This window comes from Fusarium subglutinans (assembly GCF_013396075.1).
Source record: "Fusarium subglutinans strain NRRL 66333 chromosome Unknown NRRL66333_c0000216, whole genome shotgun sequence".
In the NCBI taxonomy this organism is placed as follows: domain Eukaryota; kingdom Fungi; phylum Ascomycota; class Sordariomycetes; order Hypocreales; family Nectriaceae; genus Fusarium; species Fusarium subglutinans.
The window spans coordinates 1-19311 of NW_023502279.1; the positions used below are offsets into that span (position 1 = coordinate 1).

The following is a 19311-nucleotide window of genomic DNA, read 5'->3' on the forward strand; positions in this document are numbered from 1 at the left end:
AATAGATAAAGTAATATTAGTAAAGTAGTAGTTTAAACTAGGGATAAATAATTAATACTTAAAAATAATATTTTATTAAAGCTTTATCTTTACTTTAAGTAAAGTTAAAGCCTTAATACTATTCTGATTTAGAATTAAAGATATTAACTCATTACTCAAGACCATAGCCTCAAGACCTCTAGCCTTATTATATCCATAGGATTCCTGACAGGCCTTTCTTGCTCTTGAGTAAAAGTCATGGGCTAAATAATTAACTCCCAAGAGCTGGTACAGGCGGCCAATATTGTAGTATGCCTCGGCCTTGGTCCAAGTCCCTCGTTCAGTGACTCCTGGCTGTCCCAGCTCAACATATCGTGACAAATAGGTCTGCCCTTGCAGTAGCAGGTATTGACGGTTGGTTGATTGTCGTTTGAGGCCATAGTGAACATACGCCAGTCCTAGACTCAGATTCACCATGGGATTCTCAGGGTCCAGGGCCAGCGATCGTAAAAAGTAGCCTGCATCTATAAGTAAGCATCTTCGCAATGACAAAGGATATGGTCCTCCTACCTAACGCGTATGTGTAGCTTGTCGACGTAAAAAGAATGTGGCCATAAAGCATAAGGACACATGCATCAAGGACTGGCTCCCCGTTCTCTCCCCTTTCGGAATTGATCTCATCGCTCGTATAAGCCTCATCCATAGCCTTGATCTGTCGGAGAATGTATTTCTGCGCAGGCCCTGACGTATACCAGGAGACAGGAGACTGGCATAGATTGGACAGTAAGGCGAACATTCGATATGAATCAGACGTGGCACCGTCTCTCATTAGTTGGCGAGCTGTCGCGATACACTTTTCCTCATCGCTCGTATAAATGGCGCAGACTAGCTCGATCAGCAACTGAAGTGAGCAATGCCATGGCTGATTAACTCACCGCTCCATGCCACATAAATCATAAAGCCATGCTCTGGGGCTTGAAAAGCAGTCGAATCTCGGGCAGCCTCGCACACTTGATATGCTTCGTCGCGTCGGTGAGCAATAGCCAGGCCAATAGCGTAGTCCAAAAACAAGTCAAGCCAGTTGTTGAAGGAAATTCCTTGGTGGGCATCGGGCTTCGAGGTCCCGTCGTCTCGGCCTTCGCTCCCCGGCTGTGGAGCAAGGGCTTTTGAAATTCATGTTAGCATATAAAACATTTGACAAATCGAACGAGTGCGACTCACTCCTGGCAAGTCTTTCGTACATCTGTGAAAGCTCGTTTCGCGGCTTATCAGCTTCATTCTGTTGCAAATGGTTATTAGGGCCCAGGAAGTGCAAATACTTGTCCCAGGTGTAGAATTTCTTGATCGATCGAAACTCGTCCACAAGCTCCTTCGACGAAGCCATCCAAGTTGGAATCAGGTTGTGTTGTCCTTCTTTAATCTTTTTGCGCAGATCTTGCACAATCTCGTATTGTTCGGTCAGCTTCATGGCACGAGCTTGCTCCTCTTGTCGGCGTTTGTCAGCACCAGCTAGTCGTTTTGGTCGATATCGTCGTGGTATAAGCCGCTTTCCAAATGCATCTGTCCTTCGAGGAACCGCCTGATTTCGTCGTGGAGTCCGACGACTTGGTTGCTCAAGGTCTGTGATGGAGTCTTGATGACCTTCTAGGTTTTGATCTCGAGCTTGGCGGAGGGCCATTGCCTCGGCTGCTAGGATGAGAGCTTCCTCCTCCTCTCTAGCCTTCTCGTACATGTTAGCCAGTTCGATACGGGCGTCAATGTTGTCTTCATCAGCGTCAATGGCAGCGAGAAAATACTCCTCAGCTGTGGCCGTCTCTCCAACTGCCGAATAGCATCGTCCAAGTTGTAAAAGAATCGTTGCATCAGCATCGCCAGGTAAATCGCGGAGTATTTGATAATATGAAATTGCCAGTGGTGTATGGCCACGATGGGCCAACTCTTCAGCCAGGTCGAACGTTAGGAAGGGAAAATCGCCAGCAAACTCTCTCGTGAGGATGGATTCCGGTTCAAACCACAGCAGATGCCTCTGTTACCGAATGTTAGCTATAATCGTTAGAATCAACTGGGACCTTACCATTGCCTCATCCTCGTCACTCAGCCGAAACCTGTATATTGCCAATCGAGCACGCAGGTCCCAAGGAAACGACTGGCCATAGGTGTCAGGACTCCAGACACCTGCAATGAAACCCGGCACAGCAGCCCGCCGTTCGTCGTCCATGTCCCATTCGCGATCGTCAGAAGTCCATTGGTCCCAGTAGGCTTCTGCCTCTCGACCCAATAGCCATCGAGAGAGTGACTTGGATTCTTGTATAGCTTCCTGATAACGTCCTGTCGCTGCAAAAAGTTCCACGTAAATCCCAATATCACGCCATGGAGCTTCCATGATCTCCATCTGCGGCTTCGCCCTTTGATGATCAAAAAATCGTTTATAGGCTGCGATTGCGCTCGGGACAGCGGCCTCAGCTTGTTTATTGTCAACACAAGCCTCAGCAAGTTTTCTGACGATTTCAATGTCGTAGGGTCGATGCTCCAGAACAACTTTGTAGTCGGAGATGGCGGCTGCAAGATGGCCCTGTCTATGACAAACCAGACCTTTGCCCAAGCGAGCATCGATATTCGTGTGATCGGCCCGCAGCGCCGCAGAATAGCAAAGCCTTGCTGTGTTGAGATTTCCGGCTTCGTCATCTGCAACGTTCTCAAGAGCGGATGATGCGCAATGGAGCCAGCCGTTCACATCCTTTGGGCGGAGATGAGCAGCATAGACCATCGCTGATAACGATTTGCTCATGTCACCTTGTTCGTGGAAGATCGATGATAGAGTCGTCCATGCTTGGTGCGTTTCAGCATTGATTCTGATGACTTCAAAGACAAGGTCCAGTGCTAATGGATAGTCGCCGCTCAGGAAAGCTTGGTTTACTTTGGATAGTCTTGCTGTGATGTCTCCTCGAGGTTTTGCTGCTTTCCGTGGACCTCGTGCTCCTTTACCTCGTGGGAGGCCGCGGGACGAAGGTGAGGCATCATTCTCACCCCGTTGGTCTGCCAAAAAGTTTCGAACAGTCTCGTCTAACTTTGCGATGTCTCCCTCCAGCTCCTCCAAGTCAGAGTCTGCATCTGAGGCGTTGTCTTGTGGCCTGCTTTGAATCAGTATATTCATGTCTCCAACGAGAAGTGATACCGACCTTTCCATCGTGATTTCTTCCGTATTTGAAGTAAATTATCAAGATGTGGACATTATCTCGTTGGACAAGGTATGTCGGGGTGCCAATTAGGAACTTGGAAGAAGTCGCGGTATTGACAAAGATGGGATAGCTGTGGCGCCTTCCCAAGTGTGGCTAAATGTGGATATCAGCACGTGACTGGAACAATCACATGCCTTAGGCTTCATTTATACGTATCCCACATATCAAACGAATAACAACTTTGAGGTAAGAAAGAGTAGGGTCTTCGATCCAAAATAAGACCATCTACCAGGGTTGTCGACAGAAAATATGGCAGAAATGCAAGCTAGCTGCCGATCAAAAGAGCATAGAGCACAAATCATTCTCACGGAGCCATCTGGACAAGGATGAGGTGAATAAACCTTGGGTGTGAGAATAAGGGAAGATTACTATGAACAACATGATCTCGTGGAAACTCATGAGTTTTCGCACTCAAACTATTAATTTTGATCCTCGGCGAGCTTTCATCTTCATGTAAAATACTAAATCGCGTCTGTCACAGAAAAGTAACAGGACTATAACCCATGTCCAACACAATGTGAGCAAAGTCGAACCACTCAACGTCCATTTTCGCAGGTCTATATATGGGCATGCCCGGTTGTGGTGATTCTAGCCCAGCTTTCCATCGGCCTTGGCTTCTGCGGCATCATCAGTACATTTGTCTCAAAAACCTCTCGCTTGAAAGTACTTACCCTTGACCTGTTCAAAAACCTTGAGCATCTTTCGGCGTGCACCGAGGGCGTTGACGCCACGCTCTTCTAGGGCCTTGTCGTCCAACTCGATAAGGTCCGTCCACTTCATATCCTTGAGATTATCGGTGTATTTGTGGAGGCGAAGACTGCGGAGCCAACTGGGGATGTCCTGCAGAAGGGTTGGGTCGGTTGGGTCCTCGGGAGGCTTGGAGCTGCCTCGTCTCCCACGAGGAGATCGGCCACGAACCATGTCTGAATGATCAGACAAGTAGCCCTCGTGGCCAGGCATCCCAAGGCCACCCAAGTTGACCGGTTGCATACCGCCTGTAATCAATGGCGAGGACACATCGTACGCACTAAGGAATCCATTGTTCTGCGGTGAAGTGAACGCTGCCATATGAGGCAGTCCAGGTTGCATGGCAATTCCAGGAGAGCTGGGACGAGAGCGCTGACCACCCATACCCAGGTTCTGCTGCGCCTGAAGCGCCATGAGCTGTTCTCTACTGAGGACCTGGCCATGTTCATTGATCATGACAACATTCGTGTTTGGGAGGTTGATTCCAGGCTGCGGACCAACGGAGACAGGATTCTGTCCTGGCGTGCCGTCATTGGACCTAGTTCGGCGGTACTTGCGCACGTCATCCAACGCGAAGCGGTTATTGACTGTAGACAAAGCTGCGAGTTTCATGGCAGTGGCGTTGGCAACCATATCAGCCTGGTTGCCTCCGGTGTTGGCCGTGTTGAAGGTGCCAGTCATAGGGGTGTTTACCATTGACGCCCAGTTGCCGCTGCCAGCATTGTACGGTGAAAGCAAAGGCAAGTCCCCAGGGTTCTTATCCGGGGCAGTAAGAGTGGTTTGCTGGATCGTATTGTTGCTTGACAACTGTGGACGTGGAGAGCGCAGTCCACCAGATGGTGTCGGCTGCACAAACTGTCCCATAGGGGCCTGGGCAGAGGGTGCCTTACCAGAGTCTGCGTTCCCGCCACTATTCCAAGGCGAAGAACTAGCAGGTCCAGCATCGCGGCTATCCTGGGGCGCACTGATAGACGGAGCAGCCATGGACGAACGATGATCCAAAGCGGCGCTGTTGCGGTTGGAGGAGGGCGGGTTCCCAGTCTGCTGCGTGAACTTAGCCTTCTCTGTGGCAATGGCTGCCGCAGCATCGGGGAACATGGCGCTGATGGTGGAGGGGTCGAGTCCTGAATGTCGCTTGTTGGATGGGGCGATAACCGAGTTACGGGCCATGGAATTACGGGCAGAGTCGACATTGAGCTTGTTCATTGCATCACTGAGACGGTTCGACATAGGATCTGGGGAAATGGTCCGTTAGAAGTGAATCAAATCTGACATTGCCAACGAACATACCTTTGTCGAAGCTGGCTGGGGACAAAACCCCTGACATGGGGTGATTCTTTCCCATTTGCTGGAGCACCTGGATGAAAAAGCGAATCTGAACCTGAGTTGTCTGCTGCAAGAGGGCATACAAAGCGGCGGTGCGTTCAGCCTCACTCAAGACACGAAACCATTGCTCAATGGCACTGAGCTCGTCCTTGAAGTCCTGGTCCAGAGTAGCAGCAGCCATCTCTTCCAGCGTTGTTTCGTACTGATCAATATCGGCAATCCACTGCTGGGCAATCTTGTCCTGAGAGTCCGATTCGGCGTTGTTGGGGCCAAGGTTCTGCTGAGCCTGCCCATAGAAATCGGACGAGGGTCGAATGCGGCTAGAGGGGGAAGGGCCAGTTAGGGACGCCATGTCGGCCGAGGCGCGAAGCGAATGACCAGAACCAACGGCTCGAGAAGACGGTGGCCGCAAGGTCGAGGTGCTATTGGCCTCGGGCGTGCTGTTTCTGTTTCCGATGACGTGGTTTCCAGACATGTTGAGCATTATCGAGGGGCGGAATTTTCGAAAAAGTTATTGGTAGCAGTAAATAGCGACGTGCGGAGAATGTGACGGTGGCAAGCAAAGATGTTACAAGAATCGTCTCTCGACTCCTGCAGTGACCGGCTGACCTCAAAGGAGCTTAAGACTTGAAGCTAGGCAGGAAATTTAGAACATTATCTGCCAAACGACGAACAGTGCTGCGAGTACCAATGTCAGTAGGTAACCCCTTTCTTGAAGAGATTTGCAAGCTAGTACGACAGGTTTGGAAGAAGAAGGACAAGGAGAAAGCAGAAGCAGCGGAAAGGGAGAGAGGGGAGGCGTCATACCGAGTATAAACGACACCTAAGTAGGTACAGGTAGTCAAAGAAGGGACGAAGTCTGCTTCCAGGCAGGCCACAGAAATCCTGATTAAATCCCGCCGACGTATGAAGCAAAGGACCGGCGTCCTCTTGAGATTGGCTCGTCAAGGACAGAGGGATGATCGGAAGCAGAAGAGAATGGCTTCGTGTTCCGATAACTTAGCACAGAGCCTACTGCGAAGGCCTCAGCCCCTGGGCTTACCTAATCGGGGAGTGCGTGCCCGCCCGCCAAGGGCTTACGAGCCTATCGGGGGCAGAAAAAGGCCATTAATCCTTGCCAATAAACATTGTTGCCTCAGGCGCTTTTCGGGTTTCAAAGTGGCAATACGTCTTTACCTAAGGTTAGTAGTTATCAGTAGGTACCCTTACCATAATTGAACCGGAGGTATAGGTGGTCTCCAGGAAAAGTCCAGTTGGTCAAGTTGTAGATCGCTCAGGTAACCAATCCTAGGTACCAACCTATACTGATTACCTAGTACACAGCGGGCAATTGAGGCAATGAGACGGCAGGACGAGATAAGCACCACAGATCGATCACAAGGTTTGAGACATGAATAGAAACACTCTCTCTAGCAATGATCGAACGACAGGTTCCGCGACAAAGCATTTGAAACAGGGGGCATGCTGCAGCTCAAAATTCAGGGTACACGGCCACTACTAGCGAGTCATAAGAATAGGTAGGTCGACGATTCAACTAACGATACGTGGAACAGGTTAGGGTCTGGAGAGCATGTCACGGACAAATTTACTGCATATTGGACCTTGTAGTATGGAGTTCAGGTAGAAGTTTTTCCGTCTACTACCACATGTCCCTAGAATGGAAACCAGGCAACATGCCTTACTCGGGGCCATCAAAACGTTGAACGCCGGGGCGGGACCTGTCGACTGCCACCATCTTCTCGTCGGCCTGACCGCATGGTGTGTATTTCCATCGTTTCATTTTGCGTGAGTTCTATCGTTTGTGTGCCGTAACCGAGCAATGCGAATGCTCCAAATTGACGCCTCCGTTTTCCCTTGCCGTTAGGTATCTTAGACAGTCTCGCGCTTGCCCTCCTTAGCCTCCTTCTGTAGATCTTGTTAGCCAGTTGTTTTGGTGCGTGGGCAAATGTCGCTTCATTCGGCGGGTGCGTTTCGTACCAGAGCCTTCATGTTGCCGTGAAGAGCATGTCGATGGTTTCGTCGGAACTTGGGGTCGGTACCCTTGAGAGAGGGGTAACGAGAAGTCTTGGGCTTCTTGATACTGAGCAACAGTCAGCGATAGTCGACAATGTTGGGAAATTCGATATAATTACCCGTTCCTGTGCGCCTTGCGCGACTGGTTGTGCTGAGAGCTGTTCTTTGACTCTGCAACAGTGTCAGTGATCTATGAGTCTGCCTTTAAGCGTTCTCTGAGGCTGCACGTACTCGCCATTGCTGCTGATTGATTCCCTGTGTCGACGGAGACGGATCACGAAGTTGCGAGGAGAAAGCTGCAATTGTGTGCGATTACAACCCTAGAGGGAATTGATGTGGGGCGTTCACTTTGACAGAGGGCAGGCTTGCACGTGCTGAGTGATCTCCACCTTTGGATCTAATCAATGGAGCCAGAACCTTGGTTCCTAGGGTAGGTACCTAGATAATCGCTGACTGATACCAGGCCTGGGCCAAGCTAGGAGGAAAGGAAACTCAGGAGCTCGATCATAAGGTTAATGAGAAAAAGACGTAGATACCTAGTCTAGCATAAGTTTAGGATACATTTTGCTGAGTTATTTTGACACCCTATATTGCGGTCTGTTGTTTTCTTGTTTCCCAAGACCAAGTAGTCGAGTGTTGGATTTGCACAATGACCCGAAATGGATGTTGATTTCATACGCATGTCGAGAAGAAATCAGTGAGACGAATGCACTTGCAGATGGTCCTCTGCTACTGACTCAAGAGAAAATCTGGTTTATCCTGCTGGCTTTTTCATGTCTCTACTCGAGTCGACGCTGGTGTTGACCATCCTATCACCAGTATTCAAGTCTTTGGGTTTAATGTCCAATGGCCTGTATTGCTATATGCTACGATGGGTTACAACGCAGGTTAGAGGTGTTCCCATCATCGGGAGGAATAGTGCGCGCTTATTACTATGGTAAAACGTCCAAACATACAACACCAATCCGTTTCTATTCCCAAATTGCAGAATTTCAATATCCCAAACACCGATGCTGTTTCTAAGGATCAACCGTCCACTGCCTATGCTGTTGTGACGGGTTTGGCCGCAACGCTGTGTGCGGCGGCGGCAGCTGCAGTCTTCTCAGCTGTCTTGCCGAGTTTCTGAAGGCGGATAGACTTGATATATCGGACCAAAAGTACGAACATGAGCTCAACTCTGCATAGGAAAGTCAGTCGCTGCGAATAATCACTGGGTGTCAAGGGGTGGATCCTACCTCTCCTTTGTGGTCATGAGGATGCCTTGGACGATGAGCCCCTTTAAGATCTGTGGCCCAATACCCTTGAAAAGACCCAGAACACCTTCATGCTCAATGATGAACTTCATCACCTCGACAAAACTGGTGAAAGGCTTGCCATTTCGGGCCGGTGGAGGCTTGGACTGAAGACCAACTTTGGCCACGATAAGTGGTTGAGTAGCAATGGTTGCGAGCGCCTTGGACATGGCTCCCAGCACTACCAACAACAATTAGCTCATGCACGTGTACAGATAGCTATCATTCTTGTTGGAAACCTACAGAACGCTTCGGCTGGTCTCAGGCTGGTCTTGCCAGGGTAGAGGACGTCCTTTAGTCGCTCGTATGCGCCATAGGTGATGGCAGGGTTGACGACAAGGACGAGACTGGCCTTTAGACCGCGCCAGAGACCTGATACCCCATCTGGACCATCGACAACCTCACGAGCGGTGTCTATGAGACCTTTGCGGTCGCATTTGCTTGCCGTTTGCTGGCGCGTAGTAACAACAGCAACAGGAATGGTAAAGACCTGGGCAATGGCTCCGGCGACAGCACCCAAAGCGAGCTCGACCACGGTGGAGGGGTGGATGTCTGTCTTGCGAGACTTGAAATATAGGGTCCTGACAATGGTGTACCAGTAGAAGTAGGCAAAGTTGGTTGAGGCGACACCAATCAGAGAGCCATTCATGCCAGCATAGAGTCCCTTGATTCCATCATCGGCGACAATACGCGAGATGGCATCCCATGTCGAGCTATAGTGTGGTTCATCGGACGAGGAAGGGCCTTTTGAAGGATCGGGCTTGACTTGAACTTGAAGACGAGTTTTGACACTATTTCGAGAGTCAGTCTTGATGTATAGTACGGAGAAAAGACCATATCGAAATACACAACTTACATATCGAGGGGGTAGACCAGCGCGTTCGCAAGAACAGCACCCGTAGCTCCAGCGACAGCGCGGCCCCAGGGGGAGATCTCAGGCTTCGATTGCGCAGCCATTTTGGACGAGCTGTGAACAAATATGAGATTTGCCTCAAGTGCGAGATGGGGAAGGGGAAGGGGAAGAGGAAGAGACACACAGCTCACACTAAATGTCTATTCTATCGCGGCGTTGTACTTCCTGGGCCGGTCCATAATTATCTACCTACGTAAGTACCTTAGTTATTAAACGGTCCGCTACCGGTTCGGGGCCGAGGTTCGAGTCTACCGGTCTCGGCAGATTTGGTGGGCCCCCGCCTGTGATTCGACCCGCGGGATGGAACCTCGGTTACCTAGTAGTGAGCCTCTCCCTAAGATTTCTGGGGACTCAGGCTTGTGCCTCAGGTCCCTCCCTACCAACTGACTCACTACTAACCTTAGTACTAAGTACCTAACTGTTAGTTACTTAGTACTAAGGTAGGCTAGTAGGCAAGGTAGACGGTCAAGGTAGGTGAGGTAATGAATGACGTTGATATGGAGATCAGATGCACTGGAGAAAGTGAGGTGATTTATAACTTTAATTTAAAGCGTCGGCGTCAAAGACAACGTCTGTTGCACAAGCTTAGTACTTAGACAAGCCCTGGGCTCACAATCTGATAGTGTGAATCATATGAGATGAGAGAACATTACACCAGATGACGTACAAACAACCTACCTAAGCAAGTACCTAGGTACTAAGGTAAGGTACCTACCTATCTGAAGCCATTGAATACCTACCCTGCTTATCTCGTTTTCTTCAGCAGTTCTTTTTCCAAATATTTCCTCCTGGTCATAGTGAGTGACACTTATGGCATTGCATCTGTCTCAACGACAGACATGCTACATGTCGATGCAGCAGAGCTCTTTTGCTGAGTGGAGAAGGTATTGGGCGCAGCAAACAGTAGCAGCCCCCACCGCGGGGTTCGCTGCTCTCTGAAGTGTTTGGTTATCTCGAGTCATTCATTCATTGTTCATTCATTGTTCATTCATTCATTGTCAACGTCAATCAATCAAGCCTGGCAATGATTGAGGCTATGTTGCAGTAAAACGGAAATGGAGAAGAGAGCTCAGGTCAGTATGTCCCAAGACGCGTGCCCTTTCTTTCTTTCATAACGGCGATCCTCGATGTGTATTATTATATTACATCATCGCCCGTCCGTTGTCGCTTCATCTGTCAACTAACCCTATATCCGTATCACAGGCCACTGAGTCTCTCATCCGAACATCGAGTGGCCAGGCCGCCCTCGATTATGCTGTTCAGGCTGCAGAGCTGTACATGCGAGCTGCTGGAGAGGCTTTGACCAAAAAGGATGCCGCTCGTTTGCGATCGAAATGTCAACAACTCATTGCTCAGGCTGAGAAGCTCAAGGCTGAGCTCACACAAACTCCCAGTGTCTTGTTACGGACCTCAAAACTTCACTCTAATCTCTTTCCCCCATGGACGAAAGAACCCTCGGACGAAGAATTCCAGCTTCTCCCTGGCGATGAGCCTTTCACGTAAACGGAAACCCTGCCTGATACAGTCTGTTGTAGCTTTGGCTGAGTTTGATATAGTGATAACGCAATCTTCACACTGTCACCGAGGCAGACTGCTACGTTTGGTGGATGGAAGCGTCCAAGAGACCTACACGACCATGTCGAAGCCGACGATGACGTTTTCATGAACTCAAGTAGCGGTTGCGATCTGGTTCAAGATGTGACCACGGATTGTTCTGTAGTAGCCAGTCTTTGTGCCGCTATGAATATCTTGACTGGTCGAAAATCGGTAGGGCGTATCGAGATGAATCTGCCAACGAGCGTCCACTGATAGTCTACAACAGATTCTCTCGTCCATCTTGTATCCCTTTGACAGCGCAAAGAGAACACCTAAAGTATCTGCTTCTGGCAAATATGTCTTGAAACTATACTTCAATGGGTGCTTCCGCCGGGTTGTGATCGATGAGCGGCTTCCGTCTTCCACCAGTGACCGAACTCTCTATGTTGTTGATCGAATCAATCCTCAACTGATTTGGCCTGCACTCTTAGAAAAGGCATACCTCAAAGTAAGAGGAGGATATGACTTTCCGGGGAGTAACTCAGGCACAGACTTGTGGGTTCTCACAGGATGGATCCCGGAACAGATCTTTCTTCAAAGGTGAGCACGTTTCGTTATCTCTCTTCACACACATTGCCACCATAAACTTGCTTTACAACATGGACTCACCTCTCAATTGCTCTTACAGAGAAGATCTAGAGGTTGATAAGCTCTGGAGACGAATCAAGAATGCACATGACTCTGAGAACGTGGTAGTCACCTTGGGTACTGGTCGAATCTCTGCAGAAGAAGAGGATATCCTGGGTCTTATTGGAGAGCACGACTATGCCGTCATGTATCTTGAAATGATTGGTGACAGCCGGAGGTTTTTGGTCAAGAACCCTTGGTGTGACGGACCAGTTTGGAAAGGAGGCATACCTCAGCCTTTTGCTGTCGAATCGCCAACCCCATATGCCGCCAACCCTCAACGCCAACCCCCCCCCTCAGTCGCTGGCTCTTTCTGGATGACTCTGGAAGATGTCCTCCAACATTTCGAGTCCATGTACCTGAACTGGAACCCTGCTCTATTTCCCCATCGTCAGGATCATCACTTTACCTGGCGCATGCCTCCCCCGGAGTTGTCTTCATCGTTGGTTCGCAACCCACAGTACTCACTCCAGTCGCCAGCTGGGGGGCCAGTGTGGATTCTCGTGAGTAGACATTTTGTGGATGAAGAGTTGGAAATTGCTCGGAACAGGACCGACTCAATGGCAGCTGCCTCTGGACAACTTGGTTACATGAGCATTCTTGTCTTCGAAAACGACGGCCACAGGGTGCAAGTAAGCGACGGTGATGTCTATCGTGGACCTTATGTCGACTCTCCGCAGACTCTCGCTCGTTTCGACACGAGCCCAGGGAGACGATATACCATCGTTGTCGACCAGCACGAGTTCCCGCTACCAGACTACACTCTCACACTCTCATTTCTCTCCCAAGGTCAGCTTGCAGTCAAAGAAGCGGAAGACGCAATGACTTGCACAAGGGAGGTTGCTGGTTCTTGGACCAGGAGGACTGCAGGAGGCAGTGCAGCCTGCACGACCTACGCTACAAACCCCCAGTACAAGCTATCACTTGCCCAGGCAGGGCCTTTATCTGTCCTACTATCAACAAATATGCAGGATATCCATGTGCATATCGATCTAGTCTGGTCCCAGGGCAAGCGGGTGCAGACACTCAAGGCTCGGGATCTTGCGGGCTCATCTGGGGAATATCGTCGAGGCTGTGCTGTGGTCAACATCCCACTAATTGATGCCGGAGTGTACACTGTGGTGTGTTCGACTTTCGATCAAGGTCAATCGGCAGACTTTGTCCTCCGCATTTCATCCATGGCGAACGTGGAAGTACAACCCGTACCCGCCGATGCTGCTGGCAGACTCCGCAAGACACTGGGCCCTTTCCAGCTCTCAGATGGTGAAGACGTAAGGCGTGCGCAATTATCGGCATCTTGGTTAACTCGAATGAGTGTCACAGCACGCAGTGTCACGAGCCCGGGTATCGATCCTAGTAACCGACCCTCATCAACTCTAATGGTACGAGTTTCCGTGGCTCATGGATGGGACCCTGAGCGAATCACGATCACAACTTCAGGCGACGGCGAATACGAAGAACTCAAAACAATCGTACGAACCCCTGAGCTTGATATGGAACCAGCAAGGATACAGCGGGAGGGCATGTGGTTAGTGATTGAGAGTATGGGCACACCTCAAGTAGGAGAGTGCATTGAGATAGAGATTCATAGTGATGGTCCTGTTAATGTAGGGCCGTGGGCGCTCGTCTAGCCAGAGTCCCTGTGCTTGTCAGTGAATTTGAGCACACGTATGTAGGGTACATATATCGCATAACAAATGCGAAGCACGAGATGATTGAAAACATGCATCAACTGAGAGAAATGATAAATATATGTTCAACACAGCATCATGCTGAATATAAAGGAAGAATCGAACAAGGTGTACGCTCGCTAGCCAACGCCACACTGGCGCAAGTGGTATACTCCTAGAAAATAAAATACTGAACGAAATCTGACCCAACCGGGTATTTGAGATCCTGAACGCCTTGTCTGTACCTCCAAATCCTCACTCCGCTTAATCAATGACCTTTGGCAGCATGCGAGAAGCCTTCAGTCGCCCGACCCGTCAAATCGCCAGGTACTCATACACATAACGCCAAAGCAAAGAGCGTTTCCCATCACATTTCGGTTGGCGTAAATCGTTAATCGTGCTCGTTCAACGTCCCCTCCCACCAGCCAGGCTCGTATGCCAACCTACAATAGTCGTTTACGCCGGTGGGCCGCGTCTTCTTCGACCACGGTTAGGTCCATCTGGTCGCTGAGCAAGAACATCTCTCAGTTGCGGGTCGTCCTTGTCTTTGTCTATATGATGAACACGGACGTGTCTAGGAGTGGTCAGTATCATTACTCTAGTTGAGAGGGCATATCTAGCTGCAGCACCGATATGGCCTGGCGAATTGACATACCGCTGAAGATTATCTGGGCGTGGATATTTGTGTTCCCTGTCCGGGCAAAAGGGGCAGACGTAGCCTGGGGAGTCATGAACCAGTCCATGTCTTATCATTTCATTCTTTCTTTTGAAGCCCTTGCCCCCTTCACTTCTTGGACAGCCTTTGACTGGACAATAGTGTGGCCGTATAGATGAGTGTACATTCATGTGAGAGTTGAGGAGATACTGGGTCTGGAAAGGCGCCGCGTTGCATCCAGTAACCGTGCACGTATATGAGCCGGAAAGAGGCTGCGGATGTGTGATCCCATCAATACTCATTCGATCAGTAATTGAGGCTGAGTTGATTGAGGTTGATGTGGCAGGGGTGGAAGCAGAGTGATCGGTATTCGGAGTCTCGCCAGCATTGCTACTACTGTATTCGGTCGGAGCGCGAGGGTGAGAACCGTTTGTCGGATAATAATGCATACTCGCACTTGGCGCAGAGTGAGGGGAGAGTGTTCGGTATCCATCTGGTGGTGAACGGGGCGACGATGGGAGATTAGTATTCAAACTAAACCTATGCCCTAAATTTGCAGCTGGAGAAGTAGGGAAAGTGGAAGATAGACCTGGAGGGACACGGCCAAGATCCTGCTCGGATGGGCGCTCTGGGTGCAAATCTCGGAGCTCACCAAAAGTCGAACGAAGAGACGGGAGAGACTGTGATGGAAGAGTCTCCTTGGACTCGCCTACTGGAGCGCGAACTCCATGATGAAGCGGCGGCAAGGGTCCATTAGAGGAAGATATCAGTGGCGACGTGACTCTATTACCGGAAATGTATCGCGGTGCAGACAAACCGTTGATCGGGGGCTCGTCATGAATAGAAAGCTGCCCAGTCGGTATCGATATATCGGGGATCGTTTTTGGGACCGAGGCGGCGAGGGACGGCGGCGCTGTCGCAATAGAAGCAGCCTGTAGAGCGTCAGCGGCCAGGTGCTGGAGCCGAGGCCCGCTCATGAGATTGCCGTCGACGGCCCGTTCTCGCCGTGGCTCTTCATCCGGTGAGTCTTCGTCGCCCGGAAGACTCTCGCGGGCAGCTTCTCGTGCTATATCGGGATCGCGTCCATTGTCGAGATATGCGACTAGGACAGCATCCCCAGAAGTGGGACGAACCTTGTGGCGATTAGACTTGCCGCGACCGTCGATAGAGGTGGGACTCAGACTGACTTGAGCTGCAGGAATATCTGGGGGAGGACTTGGAGACGGCTCGAGCTTTGGACGAAGCGGGGTCATGAGAGGGCTTCCTCGAGGAACCACGTCATCCGGGTCGTATGTATCGACAACGAAGCCGAGATGGGGTTGTGGTGGTTGGTGCTGGTGGTGCGTAGCTGTGGTCATCTTTGTCGCGTTGACGGTGGTTGCTCAACTCGCCATGGCCCCTCGTGGGGGGTTTAAAGCGTTCGGGAGCTCTTGATCAGTCGGTGGGATCTTGCGCCTGGTGAATGGCCGTGGTGCGACTTGAACGGTAACTGCACAACCAAAAAAAAAGCTTGGTGAGTCGGAGGGTGCGAAGGGAAGGAGCGGTCGAATAATGATATCGTGGAATTGGACGCAGATGTGCGCGCACCACTCTGGGTAGACAACTTGCCAGCGAATATTCGTATACTAACGTTGGTCACTCAACATGAGCAACAAATACCACCCAGGCGGCGTCTAAATGAGAACAGCACAGTTCTTGGCGCCGGTAAGTTATCCAGGCAGGTTGAGGTCGGATGTGAGTCGCAAATATGGCTGTAAGCGTAGGTTAGATGGGATTTGCGGCGTAAATGCGGTGAACTTGAAGTGCCAGGCTGAATGCGAAAAGAGTGTGGCTAAATACGGTGGTGAATCTAGCCGTGGTAATGCGCGTAATTTGGGGGATGTAGTGTAGCCGTTGCCGATATGATAGTCGTCCAAATGAGCGCTTGCGCGATAACACATACAGAGAGAGAAGCGGAGTTGAATCGCTGGATCCTCCGTTGTCGTTTGGCCCAGGGAGATGTGACCAGTAGTAAGACCGATTGAGATGATTGATACTGGAAAGGTACTCTTTGATTGGCAAGATTAACCTCGAGGTCAGACCTGAGGCGTCGATATGTAAGGTATGTGTGTGTGTGTGTATGTATGTACAGCACAACAGCCAGATGAGGCGAGGTAACAGCTGAGACGTGAATACCTAGGTACTAGGTAGGTAAGGCAGGTAACGGGACGTTTGAGCAAACTCCATTTACCGAGTTATTTCAGAAGGAAGAGTGCGGAGCAAAGTGAAAAATCCGGGGGATTGAATGTATTTACTTTAGTAGTTTACCTCACCTTTCCTTATTCCTGGGAGCTGGAGCCCTACCTGTCCATGTACGTACAGTAATTAAGTACCTTACATTGCTAACCTGCCCAGGCTACCTTACTACTGCTCATGGTCCTGCTCCTGCTCCTGCTCCTTCCTAGTGAGTATGGAGTATGCCTCCACTTGTTGACACCATGTTATGGGGTTTGAGAGCAGTCCATTTTAGAGGAGACGGGGGAGGCTACAAGACACGGAAAATGGGCACGGGCAGTTAGGTACAGCACAGTGCCAACTACGCCCCGAGATGATGTTTGAATTAGGTACGAAGGACTGGAAGTGAGTGGAAGAGAACTTTCCCTGGATGAGGAGTGAGGAGAGGACTCGCCGGGGCTGGGGTCCCGGGAAGGTTAGAAGTGTTCAAACTCAAGGGCCGGCAGGAGCATGGGGAAGATGCGGGATGGGGTAAAAGGTGGTAAATATTCGGCCCTTGGTTATCTGTAACATGTGGTAGGTTGGTTGAGGACAGGGGGGTCCGAGATGGGGCTCTGCTGTTGCGGCTGGCCTGGCAGGCCCTTGAGCCCTGAACCTGGGGACCTGACCTGGACCTTCACTGGCTGGCTGGACTGACTGGACTGGCTGGAATGGATGGACTTGGGGACCTGGCTAGCCTGGCCGGCTGGGTCTGGGGCGGGCACATATTTTGATGACAGAAACAGAACGCGGTACGTCCGTCGAATGTCTGAGCAACCTCTCCGCTGAATGGCTGACTTTGGTGCTCCTCTGTGCTAGTGCAGGCCACCCGACAGTGCCATTATGGGTAATTCTGTGAGTAATTGGATCATTTCCAAAGTACCTAGTGTGTCTCTAGCGAGATCTTTCATTGAGTCCTCCGTTATTATTGCCTATGCACGCTTGACCGACATACATACATACATACGTGAAGGTTGTGTGACCGAGGGACGTCTCGATGATATGGATTGGATGCCACTTGTACCACAGAATGAGCCTCACCTTGAACTGCAGCGAGGGTCTCTCTAGCTCGATATTTGTCTTTATATTGTCGCATCTGTCTCAGGTATAAGGAGTGTTCGCTTCGGACTCGAGTCTTGAGTAAGTCGTGGCCAAAAAGAGAGGTCAAAATCCAGGATGCGTCCGCCGAGGCCTCCCTCCCCCTCTCTTGATACCCCACTGGGGTGACCCGTCTAAGCCTCAACGTCCACTGCCGTGTCGACATGTGTGTGATGCGATGCATTGGCACGAGGCCGAATGGACGAAGACTTGGTCAGTATGTATGTATGTATGCCAGTCAGGTAAGATGGTGAGACTCGAAACGGTGTTCGACTCGCTGTTGTTTAGTCTTGTTTGTCCTTTTCATCTTTTGAAATCTTCTCACCTGGCAGACTCGAAAATGACCTCGTGATCAATCGGAAGTATTCAGGCGTGATGATCTGTGCCGAGCCAAAAAGAGCCGCCTCGTCTGACATCCAGTGTCCGTCAGTCTTCAGATAAATATCTCGCGCACTCAACGCCCTCTAACGGACTGTCCCGCTTTGCGAATCGGAGTCTGATTGGCTGACCCCGGAGACTGCCCCAGCCGCAGGACGAGGGGAAGTGGACACTTGAACAAAAGTGGGTAACCTCAAAGTGCGTGCCCCCGGGCCCCTTCAGGCTGTGGGGTATCCAGCTACCGTGTATCGGATAATATCACGCACTGTCCGTGTCTCTTGAGTCGCAAGATTAGAAAAAAGGGCCGTTTTTGTTGTCATTGGACCCTCCGCAATTTTCCCACAAAAAGCGGCTCTCTCTCATCCTGGAAACTGAACTCACCATGCCATGACCGATTCTGCGTTGCCGGCCGCGGGAGCTGTTAGCAAGCAAGCGAGCGAGCGAGCACCCCTTGGGCTACTTCAATGCAATAACAAAGAAGGTAAAATAAGCGAGAAGTCGATGTGTGCTTGCTTGCTTACCTGGGTACAGTAGCAGGGTATGTACGGAGTAGGTAAATTGAACTAAGAAGGACAAAGACAATTGATTGATGGGGCTTGATTTTGTTCTAGAAATCTGATAGAAACGCGCGACTTAAATGACGCAGTGATTCTGTCACATCACGGGTACATGCTTCTAAAGCTCGCTCCCGTTCCATTGTCGAAATTAAGCAGAAGTGTCAGTCAGCCAGCCTCTAACCTGACCAATGATTAGCTTTCTTCATTAATCAGACACACACTCAAATTAACTATCTAGGCCTAGTCGAGGGTGCCCCGGGGCTTAGCCTGAAGTTTGCTGTGACTGACTCGTTAACCCATGGTACTTAGTTGGCCGACCACATGAGAAGTTGCGAGGAAGGCCGCACGATGTAGGTATTTGAGTAGTACCTATTAATGACCATCATTATAAGTCCGACTAGCAGATAATGCATTCAACATTGGGTACACCAATACCTGACTATTTAATTGTATATATCTAAATAATTAAAGTATTCGCAAACTGGTCCCAGTTCATCATGGTCTTTCCTCCATGTACAGTTTCATAACCACCAGATACCGAATTTGGCCCGCGGGAACTGCTCCAGTAGCATTTTCATCCCAACCAAGCCTTAAAGGTATGTGTAATTAGGTACCTACCATGGGTCCCTAACTATATCATATTGTCCTCTACACTCTGTTGACTGCATAAATGACATGCTCATCGCCTTCATGATCACGGATTGAGGACTTTCGTTAGTCCAAGCACCCTCCACCTTCAAACTACAGCCCATGACATGCACAGCAGTTGCAATTTTATCATGATACCCCACTACAGTACGGACACCACAAATCCTGCTATCTTTCGCCGATGGCGGAACACGTAACCCCACCTCGGTCCTCACAAAACTAATAATATGTTCGATCATTGAATGAAGTTACAACAACTTAATTGGTATTTCTTTCGAAGAAGCTAGGCCCCTTTCGCGAGGAGTTTGCTGTCCAATTTG

The 19311-nt window shown here is 50.1% G+C and overlaps 5 protein-coding genes across 5 annotated transcripts; 1 reads left to right on the plus strand and 4 right to left on the minus strand.

Annotated features, from left to right (window-relative positions):
* FSUBG_11407 (transcription initiation factor TFIIIC) lies at positions 1-3166 on the minus strand (the record flags this gene model as incomplete). Its single annotated transcript, XM_036676086.1, has 6 exons — positions 431-497; positions 550-864; positions 915-1142; positions 1201-2005; positions 2054-3110; positions 3159-3166. Coding segments are annotated over 6 exons (2480 nt in total), but the record flags the coding sequence as incomplete, so codon positions are not given.
* A 640-nt stretch (positions 3167-3806) lies between these two features.
* Positions 3807-5766, minus strand: FSUBG_11408 (VTS1; the record flags this gene model as incomplete). The annotated part of the gene is made up of 3 exons (XM_036676087.1): positions 3807-3835; positions 3890-5200; positions 5256-5766. 3 exons carry the CDS (start codon positions 5764-5766, stop codon positions 3807-3809), a joined length of 1851 nt encoding a protein of 616 aa, XP_036533090.1.
* Positions 5767-8345: 2579 nt separating this feature from the next.
* FSUBG_11409 (peroxisomal ATP carrier) lies at positions 8346-9553 on the minus strand (the record flags this gene model as incomplete). Its single annotated transcript, XM_036676088.1, has 4 exons — positions 8346-8481; positions 8540-8777; positions 8840-9387; positions 9453-9553. The coding sequence occupies 4 exons, from the start codon at positions 9551-9553 to the stop codon at positions 8346-8348; spliced, it is 1023 nt and encodes a 340-aa protein (XP_036533091.1).
* Positions 9554-10564: 1011 nt separating this feature from the next.
* FSUBG_11410 (calpain-like protease palBory) lies at positions 10565-13363 on the plus strand (the record flags this gene model as incomplete). Its single annotated transcript, XM_036676090.1, has 5 exons — positions 10565-10582; positions 10713-11008; positions 11066-11276; positions 11332-11645; positions 11734-13363. The coding sequence occupies 5 exons, from the start codon at positions 10565-10567 to the stop codon at positions 13361-13363; spliced, it is 2469 nt and encodes an 822-aa protein (XP_036533092.1).
* A 495-nt stretch (positions 13364-13858) lies between these two features.
* On the minus strand, positions 13859-15415 carry FSUBG_11411 (transcriptional regulator prz1; the record flags this gene model as incomplete). The annotated part of the gene is made up of 2 exons (XM_036676091.1): positions 13859-13976; positions 14268-15415. The coding sequence occupies 2 exons, from the start codon at positions 15413-15415 to the stop codon at positions 13859-13861; spliced, it is 1266 nt and encodes a 421-aa protein (XP_036533093.1).
* Positions 15416-19311: the final 3896 nt, after the last annotated feature.